The sequence below is a fragment of the Melozone crissalis genome, unplaced genomic scaffold, assembly GCF_028551555.1.
Source record: "Melozone crissalis strain CALT ecotype California unplaced genomic scaffold, PUWL_Pcris_2 ptg000005l_1, whole genome shotgun sequence".
NCBI lineage: Eukaryota > Metazoa > Chordata > Aves > Passeriformes > Passerellidae > Melozone > Melozone crissalis.
Window position 1 is genome coordinate 47,869,385 of NW_026535783.1, and position 24,699 is coordinate 47,894,083.

General features: G+C 36.9%; 1 protein-coding gene across 4 annotated transcripts; it reads left to right on the forward strand.

The window, feature by feature from the left end:
- Positions 1 to 21,534, forward strand: LOC128940968 (zinc-regulated GTPase metalloprotein activator 1A-like). Of its 4 annotated transcripts, XM_054282833.1 has the most exons (15): positions 1 to 125; positions 1,195 to 1,281; positions 2,147 to 2,243; positions 3,497 to 3,588; positions 4,654 to 4,713; positions 5,771 to 5,808; positions 9,275 to 9,321; positions 10,071 to 10,157; positions 10,945 to 10,989; positions 13,486 to 13,542; positions 16,196 to 16,247; positions 18,140 to 18,208; positions 18,310 to 18,375; positions 20,215 to 20,344; positions 21,009 to 21,534. In XM_054282833.1, the coding sequence occupies exons 1-15, from the start codon at positions 14 to 16 to the stop codon at positions 21,080 to 21,082; spliced, it is 1,113 nt and encodes a 370-aa protein (XP_054138808.1). In that variant the 5' UTR covers positions 1 to 13; the 3' UTR covers positions 21,083 to 21,534. The 4 variants fall into 4 exon arrangements, with proteins under 4 accessions (XP_054138808.1, XP_054138817.1, XP_054138826.1 ...); XM_054282842.1 differs by lacking the exon at positions 21,009 to 21,534 and having other exon boundaries at positions 20,234 to 20,338; XM_054282851.1 differs by lacking the exon at positions 21,009 to 21,534 and having other exon boundaries at positions 20,199 to 20,301.
- Positions 21,535 to 24,699: the final 3,165 nt, after the last annotated feature.

The window sequence follows — 24,699 nt, forward strand, 5'->3', positions numbered from 1 at the left end:
GCCGTTCGCGCTTATGGAGGACGAGGACTGCCCGGACCTGGTCCCCATCGGCGCCGGCGGCGCGGAGCTGGCCGATGCCGGCCCCGACAGGAAGATCCCCGTGACGATCATCACGGGGTACTTGGGTGAGGAGCGGCCGCGGCTCTCGGCAGGGACTGCGTGCGGGCAGGGAAGGCCCGGGCGGGCCGGGTGAGCAGCGCGGGGCCAGCGCTGCGGGCGGGCGGGCGGGGGTCTGCGCCCCACGGGCCGGGCGAGCAGCGCGGGGCCCTCCGGCCGCTCCCGTGGATTTGCAGGGCCACTCGGAGGAGCGGTGTGAGCACCCAAAGCGTTGCTGCTTCCACCACCCTGCTTTCAGGAGCCGCCTCGTTCAGGTCACGATTGACAAATGGCTCTTGGTCACTTAGCGTCAGAATAGTGCCACGTATTTGGCTCAGTTAAATGCAGACTGCATTGCAGTCCGAAAAACGCGAGGTTCGGCGTTTTTCCCGTACCCCTCGACCAGCAGAGTTACTGTGTGCTACACGCAGTTATGGACTGCAAGAATCTGGTTAAATTTAGGATCGCGGTCACTGTGCTGAAAATTGTAACTCTGTACTGCATCACATTGCTGCAGAGAAAAATCTCTTAAGGACGAGTAAGGAAGGTTCCCTAGTTGTAGTGGTCACCTGCCTTGGGCTGGATGATCTCCCGAGATTCCTTCCAGTCTTGACGATTTTGTATCTTGTGCATGGGATGGAACTGCTCCTAAGGCTCCTCAGAACACGTTTTGTAACACGTTTTTTAACAATGCCCCGTTTAAAGGCACATCCGTGGTTACTGATGGCAGAACGGGTCAGAAAAGGCCGTAAAGAGGGAGAAGATTAGGTGTGCCTTCTGTTAAAAGAAGCATGAAAGTTAGTGTTGTAGGAGAAAACTGCCCAGCTAGTAGGGAGCTTGTAAGTTTATTAAGTACTGACACTTAATGAATGGAAAAAATGTGAGTCATTTAAGGCTGCAATTTAATGTCCTGATAGAAATATATCTACAAATTAATTTCTGCATCATTAGAATAGAATGTAAGACATGAGAATGAAAACTTCTCTTTAGAAGAGAATTGCTTGAAGTGTGCGTGTGCATGCATAACAGTATTTAGTTTTTATTTGAAATGTTATGTGTTTTTTTAACATTTTAATGGAAATATGGTCTGTGTTCTAGGAGCTGGAAAAACAACTCTTCTAAATTACATACTGACAGAACAGCATAATAAAAGAATAGCAGTTATTCTGAATGAATTTGGAGAAGGTATGTAAACGTGTGGAAATCTTTCTTTTTGCCACAAAATGACAAGTACATAAAACTACTGGAAACCGACACTGTTGTAACTTTAAATCCATTACTGAAATTATTGACATACCTCACAGTCTTCAGAAGGGCAGAAAGTCTTTTTGCCGGTTGTCGTAAAAAAGTGACGTGCATTAATCTATTTTGCACATAAGTGTAGGCCCTCAGAGTAAAGTAAATAAATACATCACCCTGTTGGAAGTGCTACACCTCCATTTGTCTCACTCAGTTTCAAGCAAATGGAAATTGAAATAATATGTTGGTAGATAATATTTTTTTAAATTTCCTTTTCCCTCAGCCATTTGCAAATCACAAATTATCATTGACCAAGAAAATGGGGAGATGTGTGCTTGATGGCTGTGGTTCTTTGAACTCTTTGCTTTCAGAACTTTTAATTGCTCTAGCTGTAATTTCATATCTGTAGCATAGTCAGCTTACATTGTTTACAGTTTATACTGTGTTAGTCGGGGTCTCTCTGTTTGTTTGTTTTCATCAATAAAGATGTGTATAGCTTTTCTGGTCACAGAGCCTAAAAGAAAACGTACAGACAGAGCCTTTATTTGACAGGGAGGCACAGACTGGCATCCCTTTCTTTTAGTAAAGTTTGTGGCACTTATGATGTGCCGTCATCCAGTGGGGTTTGATCTTTGTGGAATGAGCTTTGTCTTGGCTTTTAAATTTCCCATAAAATGGAAAATACAAATATCTTAAGAACATGTCAGAAACGTGGTGTCAGGAGAAAATAATGTAATCCACATATCTCTCTCTTACAGGCATTGTCATGCAAGATTGTAGATTAAAAATATAGCACTACTTGTGTTTTCAGGAAGTGCCTTGGAGAAATCACTGGCAATCAGTCAAGGGGGAGAACTCTATGAAGAATGGCTGGAGCTCAGAAATGGCTGCTTGTGCTGTTCAGTAAAGTGAGTGCAAGTTCTGTGCAAGTTCTTGCAGTGGATATTGTGGGGAATTGAGGAAGGGAGAAGACATTCAGGATTTGATTCCTGAAACTGATGGTAGAATTGATTGAGACTTCTTTTGTTGGATGAAACAATTGGAATTTGGGAAGTAGAAATTTATTTCCTATTGCTGCCTTACTGGATTTGGTCTTGGTGTCTTTCAGAAAAGTAATCTAAATACCAACTTATAGAGCATGGGGATGTTGTAGAGTAGGGATCTATCCCTCGATTGTTAGTATAATGTGCTTTCATGTAGAGAGCTGAAGATTCAGGTAGGCTGGAACTAGGACTCAGGTTTCCCAATTTCCTCACAAAACGCTTAGTCTGCTTCTTTCTTTGTACATTGGTTACTACTTCAATATAGTATTCATCAGGGAGGATGAATGGAAAACTTTTGTGACCTAATGAAACACAGTATCCAAATCTGTAAGCTGATGGTCATGGTAAAAAACAAGAGAGTATTTGTTCCTTTGACATGTTTTTTTACCCTTTTTGTTTGTTGCAATGCTGAATTGTTTGTGCTAAGTTTGTAAAGGGTAAGGGTCATGGCCTGTTTGTCCTAGAAATTGGGAGAACTGATCTTATGCCTTAAATAGTAATAGGTAGTAAGTAGAAAACAGAGGATCTTACTGGATTCCGTTGTTCTGGGGTGTAAGGAATGCTGTCTTAAGAGAAGCATAAAAGTTTTATATACATTGGGTTTTTTTATTGTTTTTGTATGCTGTTTTATATTCTGCTGTGTTTTATATACAATGATTTCTTTAAAAAATGCTATACATTTCTGCTTAAGGCTGACTTCATCAGCTCTAATTTAAGTAAATTGCACATTAATCTTGGTGTAGGTGAGGTACAAAGGCAGGGCAGCATGCTTCACTTCTACCTCACCCCTTATTCCTGTAATATCAGCTGCCAAACCAAATAGTTCCATATCTACACAGCCCTACTGTCCTTTACAGGTTGTTCAGTGTTTGAAAACAAACCTGGTGGGATTAGGCAAATGATATTTTTAGACTAAAATGAAGCAGAAAACTAAAATTTGCCTAATAATATGCCAGCAGATAACTAAATTTTTGTTGCAGACTGTAAGTCTGCAAATGTCCTGTCTCAGAACTTTTGCTTTGATGATACTGACACTGTGTTCTGCATCAGAAGATACATTTAAATACATGCTTCAGCTTGTTTTCTCTGTTCTCAGGTTTAATTGTTTCTTCTTACAGGGACAATGGTGTGAAAGCAATTGAGAACCTGATGCAAAGGAGAGGAAAATTTGACTATATATTGTTAGAAACAACTGGTTTGGCAGATCCAGGTAGTTCACATTACAATTTTCATAACCATGATAATTATTCTGTTTTTATGAAGTGCTTATTAGCTCACCAGTTAGTTCACTTTGACAGTTGTAATATAAACTGGTGATTTGTCAGGCGCCTATGCTTTGGTGGTGGTACAGACTCCAATGAATTGATTCAAGGTGCAGATATGACGTTGTCTTTGTTGAGTTCTGTTTGCTGACCTTAGTCTAAATTGAATCTAATAGAAATCTGGCTAAAATATATTTCCATTTAGAAAAGACACTGGGCTTAGCAAAGAGAAGCGTACTCTAAAACTAGTAGTTTTCAATACACTTTTGATGTTCTACATTTCTCCTTTTAAAGTCTAAATAGTTAGCATCTGTTGTATTGTTTTGCTGGTTGTGATAGACCTTGTATTTTGTGAAGTTGTAAAACATACTGTGAAACAGACTAGCACATTCTTCTTAAAGAGCAATAATAGATTTTACAAAATTCTTCTGTGCTCTTTAGTGGTATTTATTATAAAAAAAGGTCATTAAACTTGATCTGATGTTAGGAATAGCTATCCAAAACAGTTTTCTCTAAACCATCCACATTAAAAATCTGTTGTAGATGGAGAGGGAAGGAAATTCTTATCAGAAATTCAATTGTTTCCCCTTTAGGAGACTGGTGCTTTCCTCAAAGCTAAATAGTTGTCATTATAAAGTAATTTTCTTCAAAAGACAGGACATTGATTTGGCCTCTGTTACACACAAATTCTGTTTGAGTCAAATTGGAAAACTATTAAGCTTTTTGGGAAAAAAATCAATAGATAGCAGAAAATGATTTCATGTTGTGGTCCCTGCTATATCTTGCCTGAGTAAGCACTAGAACAGCTGACAGGTGTTTGGGTCTGGTACAGAGTGGTGTTTGAAGGACTGCATCGTATCACTTCAGGTGGACAGTTTTAGGTGTTGCAATGACTTTAATCACTGATCTTATTGTTAGCACTGCAAATAGAGTTTTTCTATGAAATACCTCAGTGTTGGTAGTTTACTGGAAAAATCTCAATTTTGCAACTGTATATATACTATGCTTCTTAGGAGCTGTGGCCTCCATGTTTTGGGTTGATTCTGAGCTGGGAAGTGACATCTATCTTGATGGTAAGTGCAGGCTTATTTTCCTGTGTATTGGCATTTCATATCTGCATTTAGAGTAATGTATTATTGATGTTTTAAGGCAAGGTTTGAGAACATGTTTGAAATGTATGAACTTGGTTTTCACACTGGCAGATTTGATCACAGAGGTGTCCCTGCTTATTCTGATGCTTGTTTATTTACTTGGGGAGGTGCTCAGTCTTGCAAAAGCCAGCAAAAGTTGTTTAATGCTTTTCTAAGGGATCAGATATGGACATCTCTTGACAGTGATGTAAGGGGAAAATCTCATTAGCCAGCTGTTATAAAACCTCATTTAGGAGTAATATTACAGCATGCTTTTTTTTCTTTCTTCCTTCCTCCCCTTCTACTGAAGTGCAATGTTTCCTAAAGGGTTTCCTATTTTTCTGAATTCATAAATTGTCAACACCTGGATGTTTCTGCCTTTTGTTTTCTGATTTCTTCACCTATTGTTTTCGTTGGTGCTAATATTTGCTGTGTTCTAATAAAAACCTGAGATTACTGAAAGATAAGTCATCACTGTATGTAGTTAAAGAGCATTTTTTTTTAATGTAGGAAAAAAATTTACTTTTTGGCTTAAAAAAATGCCCTACTAACATTTTGTTCAGTCTGTAAAATACCCATCTAACCAAGGAAGGAAACATTGAGTTCAGTAAGAAGGAGCTTCCTGAGTTTCTGCCAGAGACTTGCAAATTCCTGGTCATTTACCATCAGAATGGCTGCATACACCAGTCAGTCCCTTAATTTGTTTCAATGTTCTGTAAAAACATACCTCAGCCAATTTCCTCTTGTGGAAGATGAGGCATCTACTTTGTAAGAATTTACCTCACCTGATTCTGTAGACATTTTACTATGACAGATAAGACAATGAATAAAAAAATACTTAGGTAACAAGTTTAATGTTCACATACTTTCAGTGCTTCCAGTTTGTTATAACTAGTTGTAAATGTGCTGATATTGTTACCTTTGTGCAGGAGGTTTGCAAGTTGTTAAACTGTCAGCTGCATTTAGCACATTTCTATTTCATTTTAATGCTTTCTTTTAGGTATTGTGTCAGTTGTTGATGCAAAGCATGGATTGCAGGTAAGTTACTAGATTTGTTACATCGCTTAAAACTGCAGCATTAGAACAGCTATTGCAGTAATGTTCATGCGGATTAATTAATTTTATCAATAGCTGTGATTCTTTGAATGAGGACATATTTCATTATTACTGTCTTTTGGATGGCACAGGGAAGTACTGATATTTACAGACACAGCAGCAGGTGTGACAAGAGATGCCAGGTTGCTAAGTTTTGGTTTCTTGGTTGCTTCTAGTTCTAACTCTTCACTCAGGAATGTTGCTTTTAATCCAAATAGGCATTTGCATTGCTGTAAAAACAATGGAGAAATTGGTCACTGGTCTGTGTTACTTGAAAGGAGAGGACTAAGAACAGATGTCTTATACCAGTGTGGTAACAAGTGAGTTAGGGCTCCACCTGGGAAGGGTACTAATGTAATGGTAGGTGTGGAAGGGAGAAATGAGAGCACAGGTGTCTTGGTACTGCTTCACATTAACATGTTATATGGAAGCAGACAAAAAGAGCAGGTATTAATCTGTATATAAAGTATAATGTAAGAATAGACATATAGAACAGTGAGCTTAGGTTGGCAAAGATTGTGATTAATTCAAATAGTTCAGCTTTTTTTTTCTTTTGTTTTTCTTTTTTTTTTTTTTGGTAATAGGGTGTAAATATAACTATTTGCAACTTAATAACTTAGGAGGTGACTGCTTTGATTGGGTATTGAATTTGCACGATTTAAAAAAAAGTGAGCATATGAAAAAATACCTTCATCATTTGAGAAATGCTGCTCACTTTTAAAATTTCAAATGTTTATTTAAATGTTTAAACCTTAACAAAATACAACAAAAGGACTGAATAAGGAGAAAGACCTTAGGGGAAAGGGGGACTATGGGGAAAACAGAGAATGTCCAAACAACAAATCACAATAAGGTGACTATACATTAATAGAACTTCTCTTACACACACATAATATTCATCCTTTAATTGCAGGAGCCAGCCTCTACATTACCCATCTATAATAATCGTGTAGGAATTCCATGCTGTGAAAGTGTTTGTAATATTTCTGCATCTACAATGGCTGCAGATAGCTCAGAGAACTGAAGAATAATGGTTTAAGAATAAGAGAGTAGTTCTTCCCATGTAAGATTTTTTTTGTTTGGATTACTTGGGTTTCTCCTTTCAGTTGTGCTTATCTGATAGCTGATTTACCAAAAGGGTAAATTTGGTAAAAAAACCAAAAAAGGATATCAGATTTGATTTAACAAAAGGGTAAATCAGGTTAGCAGTCCTGTTCTCTCATCGATTTGTCTTGGACTGGAACAGAGAAAATTGAACCTCATAGCAATTTGGGAAGTTAAGTTCATTGTGTTCTGCAAGAACTTTTGTGGAGAAGTTGGTAGAAGAGTGAGGGGAAGGGGGTGATTTGCCCTTCCAAGCAGTCACCGTCTTCTAAATCACCTCAACTATCACAAGAAATCATATCATGTTTTTGGTCAGCCCCTTTTCAGCTGGGTTCCCTCATATTAATTCAGATGTGTTTTATAGTATGTATTGCTTGCAAAAATGTTCTTCTGTTTATCTTTTTCTTCATGCAGTGTTGAAATATTGTCTCAGATGAAATATAATTGTGTTGCACACAGCAGCACTACATTGTTAATGGAAATGAGTTTTAAAATGCTAGACTATCAAGTAATATAACAGAAACAACACAAGAATGTTTTGAAACATTTAAATTTTCTATCTGCTATTACCTTTGGCACCTCAATGAAAACATACATAATCTAATCAGTAAGCCTGTAAAACACTGACATCTACACAGAATAGTGGGAACTTCAGACTTTCTTAGTTGTGTACTAAGTAAACTGTGGTATAGAAGGACTTGCTAACTTGTTTAGTTCCTCTGATTGCAAAACCTGACCTCAACAGCTGTTTATTATTCAAAGAACTTTGAAAGCCATACAGGTAATGGCATTGAGATAATGTGCAGCAATTTAAGTATGTCATGCTTCAAAGAACCAACCCATCGCAGAAAAGCTGACAAAGATCCACTGTGACCAACCATACCACCATCCCCATGCTAATTAATACCATGGATTATCAATTTAACAGGTTTGTCACACAGCAATCTGAAATACTAATTTCTTTAATTGAGGGTGAACAGTTGGGCAGCTTGAAGTTGCAGTCCTCAACTTCCAGGACCTGACATCAGAACTACTGACATTTGATCTTTTCAGGGCAACAAACCTAAACAGTAATTGAATAGAATCAATACACAGAGGATTACAAAGAAGAGGTTAGAGGAGAGGTTCCTGAGAGTCATCTTGTTATTTTCTGCTTAGGTTGTGCACAAGCAGGAAATAGTTTTGTTTCTTTTTACATAATAAACTCCCAGTATGCAATAACCTATTTTTGCTTTTCTACAAGTAAAATACTGTTAAATGCCTGGTGATTCCAATAAAGAAAAAAAGTTTTCAAGGTTTTTAAAAAGCTGTATATTTCCCATGACAATTGATTCCACTTTTGTTATTTCTCTAACTGGAAACTGAGATTTTAAAGTAATATTACTGGTTGATTTAGAGGTGATGAAGGAGTGCACAGGATAACTTTCCTAGAGATGTAAGTGCAAGCAGCAAGTTCTTATTAATATTACAGCACCAGTTTGAAGTTTTTCTTCCTCCAGATGTCTGTGACATTTCTATCCTGGAGATTGCTACCTCCATGGCAGAGTGGGCTGAAAATAACTTATAGCTAGACCTTTGCTGCTTCAGTGTAGTCTGTTGCTGTGCCTAAGTTAAGTAAGCCTTTGTCTTGCTAAATGTTACGCTGCTGCTTGAGATGCAGGTATTTTCTTCCCTTTCACTAATTCTTCTGTGAAGACACTAGCTTGGGCAGACAAATGAAGATGATACTGAAACTCCTGTAGCTTCTGATCTTGGACAGACTTGCCAAAGAGCAGTGGTTTATTCATGCAAACCTGGAAAAAGTTACCAGTTTTTACTATCAAAGTACAGTTTGTCTTTGAGTCTTCAGAGAAAAAGAATGTGAAGTTATATATAAGAAATGTTGTATTGCAAGCCTAGCCTTTGTTTTGTTTGTTAGTTGAGTTCACACTCCTTTGTAAAATAACTGAACCTTAATTTTCTTCCAGATATATTTTTTCATTGTTACTCTATGTTATGGTAACTTTTTTACTTCATTGTAAAGCTGAAAATTAATTAAATATTATAAGGTTTTTCAACCCTTTAGCATTCTAATAATAAAGTCAATTAGGAGAGTTTGCTTTAAGCTAATTAAAAATCCCTGTAATGATGAATATATAAATGTACTTTTTCACTATCATTTAACAAAATGATTCTGGATGCCATCTTCCTCAATGCTTTGTCAAAAAACAGACTTCAACTGAATTGAATTTGGCTTTCTTTAATTGCAAATCAATTTAAATGTAATTTGAAGATGTTTAATCCAATTCTTTTAATTTTTGTTTAGCACTTGACAGAGGAGAAACCAGAAGGCCTTATTAATGAAGCATCTCGGTATGGATGTAGAAATTAATTTTAGATATCAAGTTGGGAATTGCACTGTATAAAAGTTCTTTTATAGGGAAATGGCTTCTTTTATGGGGCTTTTTTCTCCTGCTTTGCTTAAATGGAGGTAGATTGGTGTAATGAGGTAAAATGTGGAAAAGTAACATCATGGTTCATTTGATCTTTCTGCCAACAATGAACTGTTCTATTTTAATAGTGATGGGATTTTATTTAAATGAATGAGAAGCACCCTTGTTGGTGGAATTAAAAATGTCATGCTTGAAGCAGAACTGGAGATAGAAGAATACTTTTTAGTAAATGGAGAGCCTCAACATTTAAGGGTTATTGTAACAGTTGAAGTCTTCATAAAGCAAAGAAACTTCAAGTATTGCATTGCAAGGATCACATAAGGATATAATCTCATTGGCAAATAGGGATTTGTAAAGTTGTTAAATCACTAAGCACTTTGGATTAGATGACATAAAAAATCCAAACAAACAAATAAACAAAACAACCCTGAAATAAAAGAATCTAGCAAGCCTTGATTTGATCTGTTAGGACACAGAAGAACATACTGAGAAGTCAGTTGTGTTTTAATCATTCTCCATCATGTTCTAGTTTGTTTAATGCTTGCCCTTCTGTACTAACAATGTTCATACTACCTTTTCGGGCCATGGGAGAGATAATGTTTCTGCCTTACAGATAAAGTACTTGTTTGTTAGTGATGTCTTTTCTCTTCTTCTTTTCTTAATACATAGGCAAGTTGCATTAGCTGATCTTATAATCATCAATAAAACAGATTTGGTTTCAGAAGAAGAATTGAATAAAGTCAGAACGTCTGTGAGGTATGAAACTTTTGGCATAACTGTAACACTACTTCCTCAAAAATTAATTTAAACACAGTTACTTCTTTACTGCTGTTAAAATAGAAATTAGATCTCATTATTAGATGGACAAAATTGATAAGCTTTATAAGAGAAAAGAGACTGCCTCTTGTGAAAGATACTTCAGTACTTCTATGTACTTACACAATCTTAGCATTTTGTCTATCTTGCTAAGATTTGATGTTGTTTAGTAAGGACAGACCTTTGTCTTAAGTGTTTATGTTTTTATATTTCTGAGCAGCTGATGCCATTTTTTGAGAATTAGCAGAAGTGGAAAAAAATCTGCTGGTAAATATGAGTTCACTAGCAAATGGAAATATATATGGAGGAAGTCCCAAACAATTGTCGTGGAAGCAGATGAACCAATGGTCTGAATCAAATTAATGATCGAAGACATTACTCTTTTCTTTCAGTACCATGATAAGCCAGATGAAGCATTAACATTTTAAAATATTTAACAACTGTATTAGTTTTTTGAAATATGAAAATAAAAGTGCTTAGACTGAGCAGAGTGTATTGCGAATAGCTTTGGATAGGAAAATGCTGTGGCATCTTGTTGTCAGAACTTGTGAAGTTCGCCAGCTGTTAGTGGAAACCAAATATCTCAACCCATATCTGATAGTTATTTAACAAGCTGATAACGGAGTTGAGATGCTATTTCACACGATGCTGTCCATGGTTAACGTATTCAAACAATATATCGCCATTATATTTTCATCTAACTAATGATTTTTCTGTTTTATTTCAGGTCAATAAATGGACTTGTTAAAATTCTAGAGACGCAAAGATCAAGGTATTAAATGGCCACTATTACTAGGTACTAGATCCTGCTTCTTTTGTATCAGTTTAAAGTATTCTATTGAATCAGTTTTATTAAAGGAAAATTATTGAATTAGAAATATGTAATCCAATATTTATTTTATGAATAAGCATCTAAAAATTTTTTTAGGAAGTAAAAATGTATTTCTAATTTGTATTTTTCTTCATTAGTGTTCATATCACAGAATACCAGAATGAGTGAGGTTGGAAGAGAGCACAGTGTCCAACCCTCTTGTCCAACCCTCTTGCCAAGCAGGGTCATCCCAGAGCACATGGTGCAGGATTGTGTCCAGATGTTTTTTTAATATCCCACATGAAGGAGCCCACAGCCTCTCTGGGCAATCTGTTCCTATCACCCACACAGTAAAGTACTTGCTCATGTTCAAGTGGAACTTACTGTGTGTCAGTTTCTGCCTGTTCCCTCTTGTCCTGTTGTCTGGCAGCACTGAGAGCCTGGTCCACCCTCCTTTCAGATACTTCTATACACTTAGAAGGTCCCCTCTCAGTCATCGTTTTGAGTCTGAACAGGCCCAGCTCCCTCAGCCTTTCCTCATCAGTGAGGTGCTTCAGTCCTTTAAACATCTTTGTTGCCCTCCCCTGGACTCCCTCCAGGAGCTCCGTGTCTCCCTGTGCTGAGGAGCCCAGAACTGGGCACAGAACTCCAGGTACAGCCTTACTAGATTGACTGGAGGGGCAGGATTACCTTCCATGAACTGCTGGCAGTGCTCTTCCTAAGGCATCTCAGGACACCCTTGGCCATCTTGGCCACAAAGATACACAGTCAATCAACCTTGTGACTGAAGAGCAGTTTGCACAGCCAGGCTGGTTTTGAGCTAATAATTGAGTATGTGCACTACAGTGTTTTCCTTCAATTGTGTCACCCTAAATATTATTCTCATTGCTGCTGCAAATAAGTTGTTACTACAAAATGACTTTGAAAGCAGTGGAAGGAAGTTAAAAGACCAAAACGAAAAATCATTGCACTGTTTTTTGCCAATTTTAATTGAAATTCTGAGTCAGATTTCTTCTTTAGTAAGGACTTAAATGGATTCTGTATTCCCAGGAGAGTTAGGAGAGCAGTAGATCTTCTTCTTCACTGCTAGGACTGATTTGTGCACTTTTACATCAATTATTGGATTATTGTGGTCAGTGTTTGTGAAATAGAGGTTTTTGATTTAACCAAATTTAAAGGAAAGGTAATATTCGTAATAAAGTATACTTGGCTTTTTAAAGTTGCTGTCAAATGTAGTTGGAAATTGTAGAGAAAAATACGTGCTGTTGTTGGGTGATCATATGGGACCAGTTTTGAAGAAGATACTGAACTACATTATTTGTGTTTTAAATGTCCATTAGGGGGAAATCCAACATGTGGTCTCTTTGCGTATTTTATAGTGTCTGATGCCAGCTAGCACTATGTTTTGGATATGGGATAAAGTGGGCCTCAGATTCACTCCTCAATGACAACTCTTTGTTACTTGTAAATATTCTTCTGCAAATGACACATACAGTCTCTTCCATTATTAAACGTTCCAAATGTGAAGTCAGCACAAAATTGATTTATTGGCATGTTATTTGAGGACATACCCTTAAGAGGGGTTTGCTCCTCAAAACCCCACATTTAAAAGGGAGGGTTGCTATGTGATTTTTTAGAACACTGCTGAGAACAACTGACACTGAGCTGGTCATTAATTTTACACAGGAATTGTTTGTGTATTCCATTATAAATCTTTCATCTTAGAAACTGCTTGGTACAACTACTGTTGAATGTAAAAGTTTAATGATTCTGCTTGTATTCTAGAGGTGGGGCTTTTTACCTGTCATGTTCTTTTTCTTTAGCCCATGTCATTAACTGTGTCTGAAAAGCTGTCAGTTGCTATTAGCAGTGAAATCTGTGGTCTGTATTGCTTTGTGAAGAAAAGTTTCTTATGCAAGTTTATAGGTAGCCATTCTTGTAAGCAGATGTGATTGGTACTGCCTAATCTGTATTGCATTTTTTATTTGTCTTTTCAAATTGTAGAGTTGAAATTCGTAGTAGTAGTGCTTCCCTCATTAAGTTGTTTCTGTTTTGTTTGCTAACAGTGTGTCAATATAAGCTACATGTATTCTGGGAGTTTGTGTCTGTATTGAGAGGCTCAAGGCTCCTTTTCCCCTTCAGGGAAAATAATTTTTTATTCAGACAAAATGAATAAGGGATTTTATCATACTTTTGGAAATACCTTGTATTTTACTGTATAACAGTAAAATTTTAAAAGCTTTGTTTCTGTGCTTACATGTTATTGTGTAACTTAACACAGCATTTTCTTGTAGAAGACAGTACCAACCACTGATATCCAAAAATAAGGCTAAGTATTAATGGCATTAGTCTTATAGACAAGAAAAGAAATATATGCTTCAGTAAACACCTTTAAAACCTTTAAATACATGAAAATACATGAAAAACACAAAGCTTGCTTTTTTCCCCTCTCTTTAGAGTTGATCTCTCTAATGTATTGGACCTACATGCTTTTGACAGTTTATCTGGAGTGAGGTATGGTGATAATTTTCTTCTCTTGTATTAGGAAAAAAATACCTGTGTATGAAACAGACACACTGAAATCCTGGCTCAAATTTGCATCAGAGTTTCTCTTAGAATTTCTAGTTTAGTCTGTCCTGTCTAGACAAGGACAGTCCCATTTTAAAAATTACTGCTTTATAAGTGGCAATACTAGATGGGATTCCTTTCTTCTTCAAATGTCTGCAAAAACCTTTTTGACCTTATAAAGTTAAGTGAGCCAGAGTTTGTGTGGTTGGTTGGGTTTTTCCCCAAAATGCAAGTTTTGGTTTAGTATCAGAGTAGATTTGTACACTTCTCTGGTTCTTTGAAAGCATTTCAAAATTTTTTCTCCTTTGTATTGTGATGAAATGGAGGCTGTAGATTTCACACAAAAAAATGAGGGACTGAGGTTCCACAGCAAACAAAGGTTCTACAAATTCTGCTAACTGCGTTTGTCATTCCTGGGGTTTTTAAATGCTGAATGCATGATTCAGCATCCTGGATGGGTGCAGGAGTAAAATGAGAAGGAAGGGGGAAAGGTCGTATGGTTCATTGTGTGAACAGAAAGACCTGAAGAACAGCAAAGGGAGTGAGGAGTACTGGAGCAATCATAAAGTAAAGGAGGGAAAAGGAGGGTAATATCAGCTTCATTCTTCAGCAGGGAGAAATTGCAGACATGCAAATTAGTAACATCTATTAGATAACATGTGCTTGTGAGATTTCCCTCTGAACTGGTACAGTACTATCAAAATGATAGGTTTTGTCTTTTTTTGCTGGCTTTGTCTAATCAGTGAAATACTGTAGTGTTTGTTTCAAGATTTCTACCAATGGCAGCATCAGCGAAATATCAAACTAGGCATCCAAAACAAAGTTAAGGAAGGAAGGAGATTGGTATATCCTTTAGAGGCAATAGATAACTATTAGTTTGTAAGCCAGATCATAAATCCACGTTCCAAGTTCTTATAATGGATCAGCTAACTGAATTGACTCATCCGGGAGCCACACAGCAGAGATAAAGCAGTAAAAAGACGTGAACCAGAAAAAGATTGTTCCTGTTAACAGCAGTTCACAGGTAGATCTGATTACTTGTAATATTAGGTGGTGTTCTGTGAAGTTTACTAGTTTGCTGCACTCCACAGATCTGAGATAGTTCTTAAGGAACTGACAAAAAAAAATCTTTATTGCTTTCCTCAATCTAGTGCTCTCTTATCTTACTCAGTTACTTTGAGCTTCTTAATAATTGGTATTAAAACAGAGGAAGCACTCTAAAACATTTGTCAGCATTTAAAGACAAATTCTAAATTACCAAGAAGATTGCAGACAGTTTATTTTGTTTATGTTTGAACTCAGCACAGCAAAATTGCTTACCCTGTTTTTAGTTCCTAGACACAGAAATTCTTACATAAAATAGTGGTGGTTTCAGTGCCATCACCTGAGTAGAAAAACTTTGCATCCAACACCTACTTGAACACAAATACACACCAGTACATAAATAATTTTTTTCTTTTGATGGCACACTGCAGGAGGGATTTCTGTCAGCAGACAGATGTGTCATCTGTTTGGTGTGACTGTGTGATAGAGCCTTGTAGTCTGGATATACCCTGAAGTCACAGGAAGCACATAATGAATTCTGGATTCTGTGAAGGGCAGTATGAGAATAACACAGCAAAGCAAAGGAAGTAGGAGAAGTAGGAACTACTTCTGTAGCAGATAGTGCCTTTTTTCCCCACCATAAAGGCTTCTTAAAATATTACAGTCATCACATTAGGAGGAGGGACTTTAATGGGCAATCTTCTCTGAAGTGGCAGAGGGCATCATAGTAACTTGTGCTACGGTATTTCTTCTCTGTTTGTTATTTACAATATAGAGAGAAAACAGAAACAGTATAGAAGATGGTATTTGAAGAAATTTTATGCTATCTTGATTAATTGAGACAGATGTGGATGTGTCTAAAAAAAAAAAATATCCAAAGTTGCAATACAATTTTCACACGAAAAGATGCAGTAAGACCCTAAATATTAGTTTACAAAAGAGGTTCCCAAGTAGAGCTTGAACTTAGGGTCTTAGTGAGTAGAGAGTATCTGTTTTAAGTTAGCAGGCACACTGCATAGTAGAAGTGAGCTGTACAGATGAGAAGTGGAAGCTGGTATACAGTATTTCAATAAGTGTTACAGATTTCATTCTCTCAAGCAACAGCTTTGTACATTCTTTTCTTCTTCATTTTCAAATAATTGTAAAGTTTTTTAAAATATGAACATCTATTAACTTGATAAATTCTTGTGGTTTATTTTTTCTTGCTTGTTTTAATGATGTAGTTTGCCTTTTTTGCAGAAAGGAGTATCAAGGGCCTTGTGTTCATTGAAGTATAAATGTTTTTAATGCTGAAGATATTGCAAATCAGGACTATAATTCTCTTTATGTTTTAAAAAGCATAATTTTCTAACACAAACAACTATAGAAAACAAATATAGTTAAACATTTCTATTTTGAGATTAAAAATTAATTAACTGTTGAAGCTTATTCTGAATATGTAGTCTATCTTTGATATTTCAGCTTTGCTCTGTAATACTGGAATTTTAAAAATTTTGAAATAATGACATTTTGCCAATCCTACTCAAATGCGACATTTAACTTCACTTATTTTCAGTTTGCAGAAAAAGCTTGAGCATGTAAAGACAACACATGCACATCTAGATAAGGTAATTACCAAAAATGCTGCTTTGATGTTTTTGCAACAACAGGGCTGTTCAATATTGCATGCTAATTTTGTTACCATTTCAGAAGGTTTCAGTTAGGGAGTAACGTGTTCTAAGGTATTTGGAAGATGACCTAGATTACAGAAAAGGAATATGCTTTATTGTAAATAGATTCTAAATGGCTATATTAAGTCTCACTTGTAAAGATAGCTTATAGGCTTCCAGTGCTCCAGACAGTCATATCATTTGTTGATTCACATGGAGAGTATTAGTGAACCAAATAGAACCACTTTTTTTTTTTTTTTTAGGTATTTGCAGGAACAAGTCCTAAATTTGTAGCCAGTCTGTCCTATAGGTTTTCTATCCAAAACAAAATCTCTCTAGTTGAATTGTGCGTCACAGTCCTCCTTGGGGTGTCCGTAGGTGGGTGGAGTTCACCCATAGGCCACGAGTCCCCTCAGAGGCTGCAAAAAAGTAAAAGTTTCTATTTTTTTAAGGTGTATTGGAGAAGTGAGCTTTCTGCAGAAGGTTTCTATAATTAAATTGAATTTTCAGGTTAAAATATGATGCATACAATGCCTGTATTTTTATTTTTAAACTGCATAATTTAACTGTGAAGTTGCTAGTCTTGGAAACAGGAAAAGGCAATAATAATTTAATTTTGGAACTACAGATAAATGCAAAATCAGTTCATACTTAATTACAATGACAATACTGATAGTTTTTGTTTAATCAAAATTCTTAAATATGCTCAGTTATAGAATCTTAATGGATCCCTAAAGTAGATGGAAATGTTGAATAGAATCCTTCCTGAATGTTATGAGTTATAGTATCCTTGTGTGTTTTATTAAGGAGATTAGTGTTAGTTTTGTAGTGTGTAGCCATTCGACAGAACTCATTGTTAGTATCTGTGTTTAGTTTAACACCTGCATATTTAAGATGGTTGTTGAGATATTTGAGGCATAATGAGGGCAGAACACTTCTCACAGTAGGCTGCAAGTCCTTGTTGTAAGACAAAGTGTGCTTATTATCTTCATGTTGAAGGTCAGCAGAAACAAACTGCACTGTGCTTGGAGCACAGTGAACTTCGGTCTGACGTGTTTTGAAGCTGCTCAGCGTGTTAGCTCTTGTTTAGATAAGTTGTTTAGATAAGTTTACTTATCATTAGACAAACATTTGCTGCTTGTTGCTTTAATTGTTTTTTCCTTAAGTTTAGACTAGTGATCAGAAGGTAGTAATTTGAAAGCATTACAGGAAGTAATTCTCTCTCTGTTCCTCCAAACCATTGAGCAGTTATAGTGACAAAAATAAGACATTATTTAGTCTTTAAATAAATTGTTAATTTTAAACTACCTGTTTTATTTTCATATTTTCTTTTGGTAATTGATCCTGAGCAGTTAGCTGGCAGTTGCTTTGGCACAAAACTTAACTTGAGACATCTTTATTTTCTGAATCTATTCCTACATAGTCTGTTTATAAACAGCTTTTTTTACAAGGCAAGTACAGATTGCCTTTTATGAAAATTATGTTGTATTTTTTGTCTGATAGTATTGTCATTAAGATCAGTAAGCCAAAAAAATAGCATTGTTAACCATATTTGAAAGCTTGATCATAATAGTCTCTACAGCAAAGAATTACATGGTAGCAACTAATGGCACTAAACTATTCAAGGCATTGTATCTACCCTATAAGTGCACACCCAAACAGAAACAAAAAGTAGAGCTTAATTTAGCAAATTAGAGCAGAACAGAAATAGAGTTTTGGTTTTTTTTTTAAAGTTGATGTTGTCATATACTTGCCTTTTTATGAGGCCAAGTTATAAAGAACACTTTTTGAAATTACTGTTACGGGATGTTTATTCAGTGTGGTAATAATAAGTGTCTTGCCTTTTGCAGGCTATAATTACAGTAACATTTGAAGTTCCAGGAAATATAAAAGAAGAAAACTTAAATCTCTTTATTCAGGTAAGTAATACATCACTGTCAACTCAAAAAATCACGGTAGCTTTTTATAGAAACTCATCCCATGCCACTTTGTTTATGGAAACAACTTTTTCTTTTCATAGAGTCTTCTGTGGGAGAAGAATGTGAAAGATAAGACTGGATGCACCATGGATGTCATAAGACTGAAGGTCAGTCTGAAATTATCAGTTTCTTTGTTTTGTGTTTTTCATTTTTATACCTAAAAAACTGCATTGTGCTGTCAGTTATGGACCTATCAAAGGTGCTGCTGATCACTGTAGGAGAGCAGATGAAATGGAGAGTAGCAAGTTGTCATTCCATGAATGACTCAGAGAGAGATAGTTGGCAGAAGGGCAAACATTGATCCTACTTGTTTTAAATGGGGAGGGCAGATGTACAGTCCCCATACATCAATGGCAGGGCTAAAAATCAAGCCATAGTTAAATCACTTTTAATTTTATACCTCCATTGCTTTGAGAGATACTATTCATCTCACATATCTAGGGTTGGGATACTGTAGATTGGATCCTATAGATTGCTAGGTGTAATTAAAATTATTGCCATAATATGCAGAAATTCAGTTTGGTGTAACATAGGAATGCAGTAGTAGTTGTGGTGTACAATTAACAAGTTTTTACAGTATTGTCAGGCTGTTGTTTTAAAGATGCAGCTCATAAGTATTCATCTTCATGGGCACTTCATATGTTCTTCAGTTGCTTGGTTTGGAGAAGAGTAGAGGTGACAATTCAGGATCTACTTTCATTTACCTTATGCCAAGCAGCCCAGGAAATAATGAAAAAATAAGAATCCAGTCAGTCATTTGTCAGGCTGTAAGAAATATAAGAAAGTAAAGCTGTGGTTTGTTTCCTGAGAACCCTTGACCATCATAGATAGAAACATAATTATTCTAGTTTTATAGGAAGGAAAGTTGTTTTCTTGCTTTCTCAGCAACAAAATTAGAGTATCCTGGTCTTCTCCTTCCTAACAAATAGAAGAGAGTAGCCACTGATGTATCTGAAGCTGTCTGAAAAGCAGTAATGCTATGCACAATTGTGTTTTTGGTGTACTGAGCACTGGAATCAAATTAATTCTTTATGAGATGTGAAGCCTGTGGTAAGATGTGTGCTGTCCGTCAGTCACAGACAAACACACCAAAGCAAATGAACCTCAGGCAACTAATTACAGAACAGGTTCCAAAGTTTGTTGCTTTTATATTTATATTTTATCTGCAGTCATGACCCTTTTGGCAGTAATAGTTATAGAATTCCAACTAATAGGTCAAATGGAGACCTATTTTATGAAATATTTTAAACTTTCTTTCTTTAGGGAAATGTCCTGGTTTCGGGCAAATTCTGGGAGGAACTTCCAGGAAGTATAAGACATGTTTTACAGAATGTGTTCCACTAAAATATTTTAGAACATTGTGCTATGAAGTGATGAAAACTGTTTTAATAGAGCTTTTGATATGTGAGTTAGTGGACTCATGCTGACTGTGATCTCTTCTAATTCTGCTGCTAGTTGTTCTACTTCACAAATGTTTGTTCTTTCCCCAATATTCAGAGATGCTGTTTCAGAAAAGTAAATATACTGAGCATAAGAGCTTAATTGGACTAATCTGAAATCAGACATTTTTGTTCATTTTACATCATTTGTTGGCATGCAGGCTTTCATGGACTCCCATGTCAAACACCGTATATGCATTCAAAGAGGCATAGTAGATGATGACATTTAATTTTTGCTTGGGCAGCCTAGGTACTGACAAATGAGGAACAGAAGGCAAAGTATGGTAAAATGTGATTCTTAGCCTTTAACAAAATAAGGAGATGTGAAAATGGATGTTATGAGTACATGTGTTGATTGGTAATATATGTTTATTTTGACTAACAAGTTCATAGGTGCCAGAAGTACTATTCCCTGCTTGAACTAGATTGGAAGTTTTGTTTCCCTTCTTACATATTTTATTTTTTAAAGTTTTGTTTATATACCCTAACAGTTATTTTTCTGATAAGGGACTGGTATCTATTCAAGGCAAATCTCATCAAGTGATAGTGCAAGGTGTGCATGAGCTCTATGACCTAGAAGAGACTTCAGTAGCCTGGAAAGAAGATGAAAAGAGAACAAACAGGCTGGTCCTAATTGGTAAGAAGAAATTATGCATCTCCTTGTTTGAGTTTAAAAAGCTGTTTTCTTACAGACAGTCTCACAGACTTGGCCATTTAAAAGCAGTCAGGCTAAACTGGCCAGAATTAGTGCAGTAAGTTTGTTCAGCTTAACCCTCTTTTTAAGACTTATCCATCAAAACCTCCTGAAGTTCAAAACTGCAGCTGAGAGGAGTCTACACTATCCCCATTAGTGCCACCAAAATCAAATCAAACCAAATCAATAAAATACTAAGCTTTCATAAATTATGTTGGCATATTTAATCTTGTTTCTAAAATCTGTAATTATAAATTGGGTGATGGGAATAGTTTGAATGGTTGATCAAATATTTAGTAACTGTAAGGAAGGTTATTATAGCTTTAAAATGTTTAAAATCAGTTTTGTTTTTGAAAAGTTTGCAGTGCTGAGGTTCTGTGTTTCTGCTTTCTGTTTCTTTGTTTGCTGTGCAAAGTGTTTTATTACCAAAAATAACCTACTTTTTTCCCTTTCCCTTATTTGTGCTTGAAGTCTGTTGTTGCCTTAATTTTAATACTACTATTGTCACTGATTGATATAATAAACACTTCCTTAGGTTAGAAGAAGCTACTTGTATGTGTTTTAATGCATTTTAAAATACAGTTAGATATTTTATTTCTCTTTACAGGCAGGAACCTGGATAAGGAGATAATCAAAGAAGTATTCATAGCCACTGTGAGAGAAGAACGAGGAAACAGTTGACATAAAGCTATAAAAAAGATTAAATGTCTGTTTTAATACTGCGAGGATTTTATGGCAGAGAAGACTGAATGGCATGGACTATAGTAGTTTCTATATCCTCTTGCAGTTTATGCAACAGTTGAACCCTGAAGTCTTCCTAAGAATTCCAGCTAACCTACTGCTTTAAGATTAGCTCTTATGGTCTAGAATCAAACACAATTCTCCTATTTTAGATTTGGCTGAAGCTGTGTCAGCAACATCATGGAACTGTGCAGAAATGGAGACAGGCAAAAGGCTGTTATGTTCTACGTGAAACGTTACTGTGGGGATATGGGGAACGTGTTTGAAGCCTAGTGCTTTCTCTTGCTAACTCTCTTCCACTGGGAATGATGCAATAGTGATTATTGCCAGTGATATAATCACAGTACAAAATGTTTAGTGTTTACTATTAAACTGTCTTCCATCTCTTTCCACTTGCTTTGTGATTTTTGAGTGTATGCACCCATCCCAGGTACTGTTCTACCTGTAAACCTGTTGTGTAATGAAACTAAAAATACACAGGTAGCAGAGGGACAAGATCACATGGGGTAATTGCTGTCTACACAAAAGTTGTGCATACAGTGTTTGGTCACATAGTCAGCAGTTTGAAAGAGGTAACTGAACTCTTCAGTGTTATAGGCCATCACCCTGCCAGTTCAGGATCTGGGGAACTGGGGACTGCACCTTTCCACTATGTTCAGGCTGCTCTGCATGATTTCTTAGGGGGTTCTGTGACACTACTTTGAAAACACAGTCTGAAGCTTTTATCTCTCTGCTATTACAATTTAGAGTTGAACTTCTTGCCCTGTACATTCTCCAGTACTCTTCGTTCACCTCTTAGCTTTAGAGGGATATTTTGACTGCAGCTGTGTGAAAGCAAAATGAGTCAATGCAGGAAGATAATGTAGAATTAAAAATGTTTGCAAACTAAGTTCTAGGACATGCAGTTCTGAAGGATGGACTTTTAGCTATAGTGCTTGCTGTGCATGCTTGGTGATGTGTCTGAGTAAGCAGAAACTTGTCTCACACCTAACATTAAAAAGAAAAGAAAGAAGGCCATTCCCTCAGTCTCTCCTTCAGGCAGTGTCAGGAGTCTTTGCTTCTACTGCAGTATATGAGTTTGGAATTTGTTTTCAAAAGAGCTGAGGATGAAGACATTCATCTTTCACTGCCCGGAGCTGGTGTCTCAGTTGATTAATTTAAATAATGTATCTTAGCTGAGATAGAACTCTTTACTCTCCCAGTAGATACATCGGCAAGCATGACTTCATTCCTCACATTAGAAGTAGCTTTAGATAGCTTGAGGTAGTTTTCAGGACTTATTTTTTTCTCTGAAGCAAGGTATAAAGAGAGAACAATCTGCTTACACAATGTTGCTTTCTGTTTAGCAGACCTTGGTCGCACCTGAGTGAACTGGTATAGCTGAGTGACACTGTTTCCCTTAGCAGTTAGAACTCTTCATTTTTAAAACCAGTATATGTTCTCATACTGTTTTGGACTGCATAAATGACACACAGTCCTGCATGAAAATTTGTCAAATGATTGCCATCACTGTTATTCATTGAGTATCAAGATCACATAAATTTAAATTTGTGGATAATACATTTATAATTTTTAGTGCTTTTGCTTCTATTTGTCACAGGAAAAGTGATCAAAATGCCTCTTATAAAGGCCTCATGTAATGGAGGAACTCTGTTCTCTTTAAGGCAATTAATCTCTGAAGTGTTGTTAACTTTCAATTTGAAAGAAAGTTCAGAGACCTAATACAAAGAGCTTCAACCATGAGTCATAAGGGAAAAAGGGATGGATGGCTTACACAGAGTCATTTTTGGGTGCTTATTTTTAAATATTTGTTCACCCAACACACACTCCACCACATGATAAAATTTCCATGATGACTGTCAATATACTGGGGGTTTTGTTGCTGCAGAGGGGCATTTCTGCAGCTGGAAGTATAAGCTCTGCACTCTGTATAGCTCATGTTGGTACCACTTACCCTTTCTTGCTGGGACTTCTCCTGCACTGCTTGCAATGCTCACACCAGAGAAGCTCTAGGCAGTACGCACATCTTGCCTGCCTGTCTTCTGTAAACTGCCTGCATATTTCAAGGCATCCCCTGGGATGGAGAGCAAGCAGCTCCTCAGCATGGGTGGAGTTTGTTCTCCTCTTGCTGGCTGTCAGGATGCCCCAGTGCTTTGTCCTCTATTCTGTTCACACATAATGACACTGGAAAAATGCCAAGCACCTCATCTTTATCCCCATCTCCCAAGAAGCCCACTGGTTACATTTCTTGGATATTTATTTAACCAATATTTTCTGTTCTTACATGCACAGGCTGGGGTCCTATGTCTTGTCTTTGCATCATGCCAGAACCAAAAGAAAAGGAAAGATAATGACAGCTCTGTAAAAGCTGTGTAATTACTGTAATATTTGTGTTACTGGGAGCTATGTCAAGAATGGCCTTCTCCAAGGAGCTACAATTGGGCTGAAGTGAGGTTGTGTGGGAGGGTGAAATGGACAGGCAGACACCACTCAGCCCTGTCTTGGGGTTGTGGTGTGGATGGTGGGGAAGCCAGGGGATGCTCAGGTTAGGGTGAGGAGGGATCTGGTGAAGGCAAACATTAACAGTTCTTCCTGTGCAGCTTCCAACAGGGGCACAGCCACACCTGAAGAAATGATGGCTATCTAGACCTGGCCTTACTTCCCAGCCAGATAGCTTGCAGTAATGGTGGTTCAGTCCCTCCACCAAGAGCACAAAACTACGTAGAAAGTGATCTTGTCAACAAACCCCACACATTTTGTTCCCTAGCAGGGGCTGAGGAGTTTCTGTCCTAGAGGGAAATTGCAATGATTTGATCATTGTGCCTTCATGAATATCAGACATCTACAGAAATAGACTTTACAAAGCAGCATTTTTCCCCAAGGTATACTTTCCACATGTTTTTAGGAGCTCCATTAAACTTTAACAAAAATTATATCCTTAGACTCTTGTGCCGTTTGTTTATATCACCTGTTAGGTTTAATCTTCAGGAATTACCTGGGAAGATTAATGGATGATCACAGTTTAATTTATTAGGCCCTTTAAAATTTAGGCAGTTCTGAATTTGGTAGTATTTTACAAGATTCTTACTTTTTAATCCTTATATATAACCTGCCACCTGCTGGAGCATGGAACATGTTTTCCATGTTCCATTCCAGCTCCTGTAGGCAGGATGTGACCAGAGGGGACACAGGATGGATAGATTTGGCTTTCCCAGCCACCTGCTGTCCTTGTGAGCCACCCTGTTTCTCTATTGCCATCATCAGCCCAGCTGCCCTGCAGAGCTCACAGCAGCAGCATCTGCCTCTTCTTGTGGGGCATTTCCTCTGCTACCATGAACATTGGCCCAAACAGTGTCCATTTTTTGTTACTCCTCCCTCAGCCCACATGAGCAACCATTATTTCCTCATCCTGCACTGCTCTACAGCTTCCCATTGCTTCCAGATTTGTTATATAAATTGCATATACATTATATACATTAAATACAGGTCCAGGTCTGCATGGTTTTAACTGATTGTAGCTGAATTATTTATAGCAGTGGGATTCCAATGCTAGGCCT

Excerpts from the sequence above, each read along its gene's own strand:
- LOC128940968 (XM_054282833.1), top strand. The coding sequence starts at position 14 with ATGGAGGACGAGGACTGCCCGGACCTGGTCCCCATCGGCGCCGGCGGC. Across the intron at positions 10,990-13,485 it reads CTAGAGACGCAAAGATCAAG|AGTTGATCTCTCTAATGTAT; the intron begins GTATTAAATGGC and ends CCCTCTCTTTAG. Across the intron at positions 18,376-20,214 it reads TGGATGTCATAAGACTGAAG|GGACTGGTATCTATTCAAGG; the intron begins GTCAGTCTGAAA and ends TTTTCTGATAAG.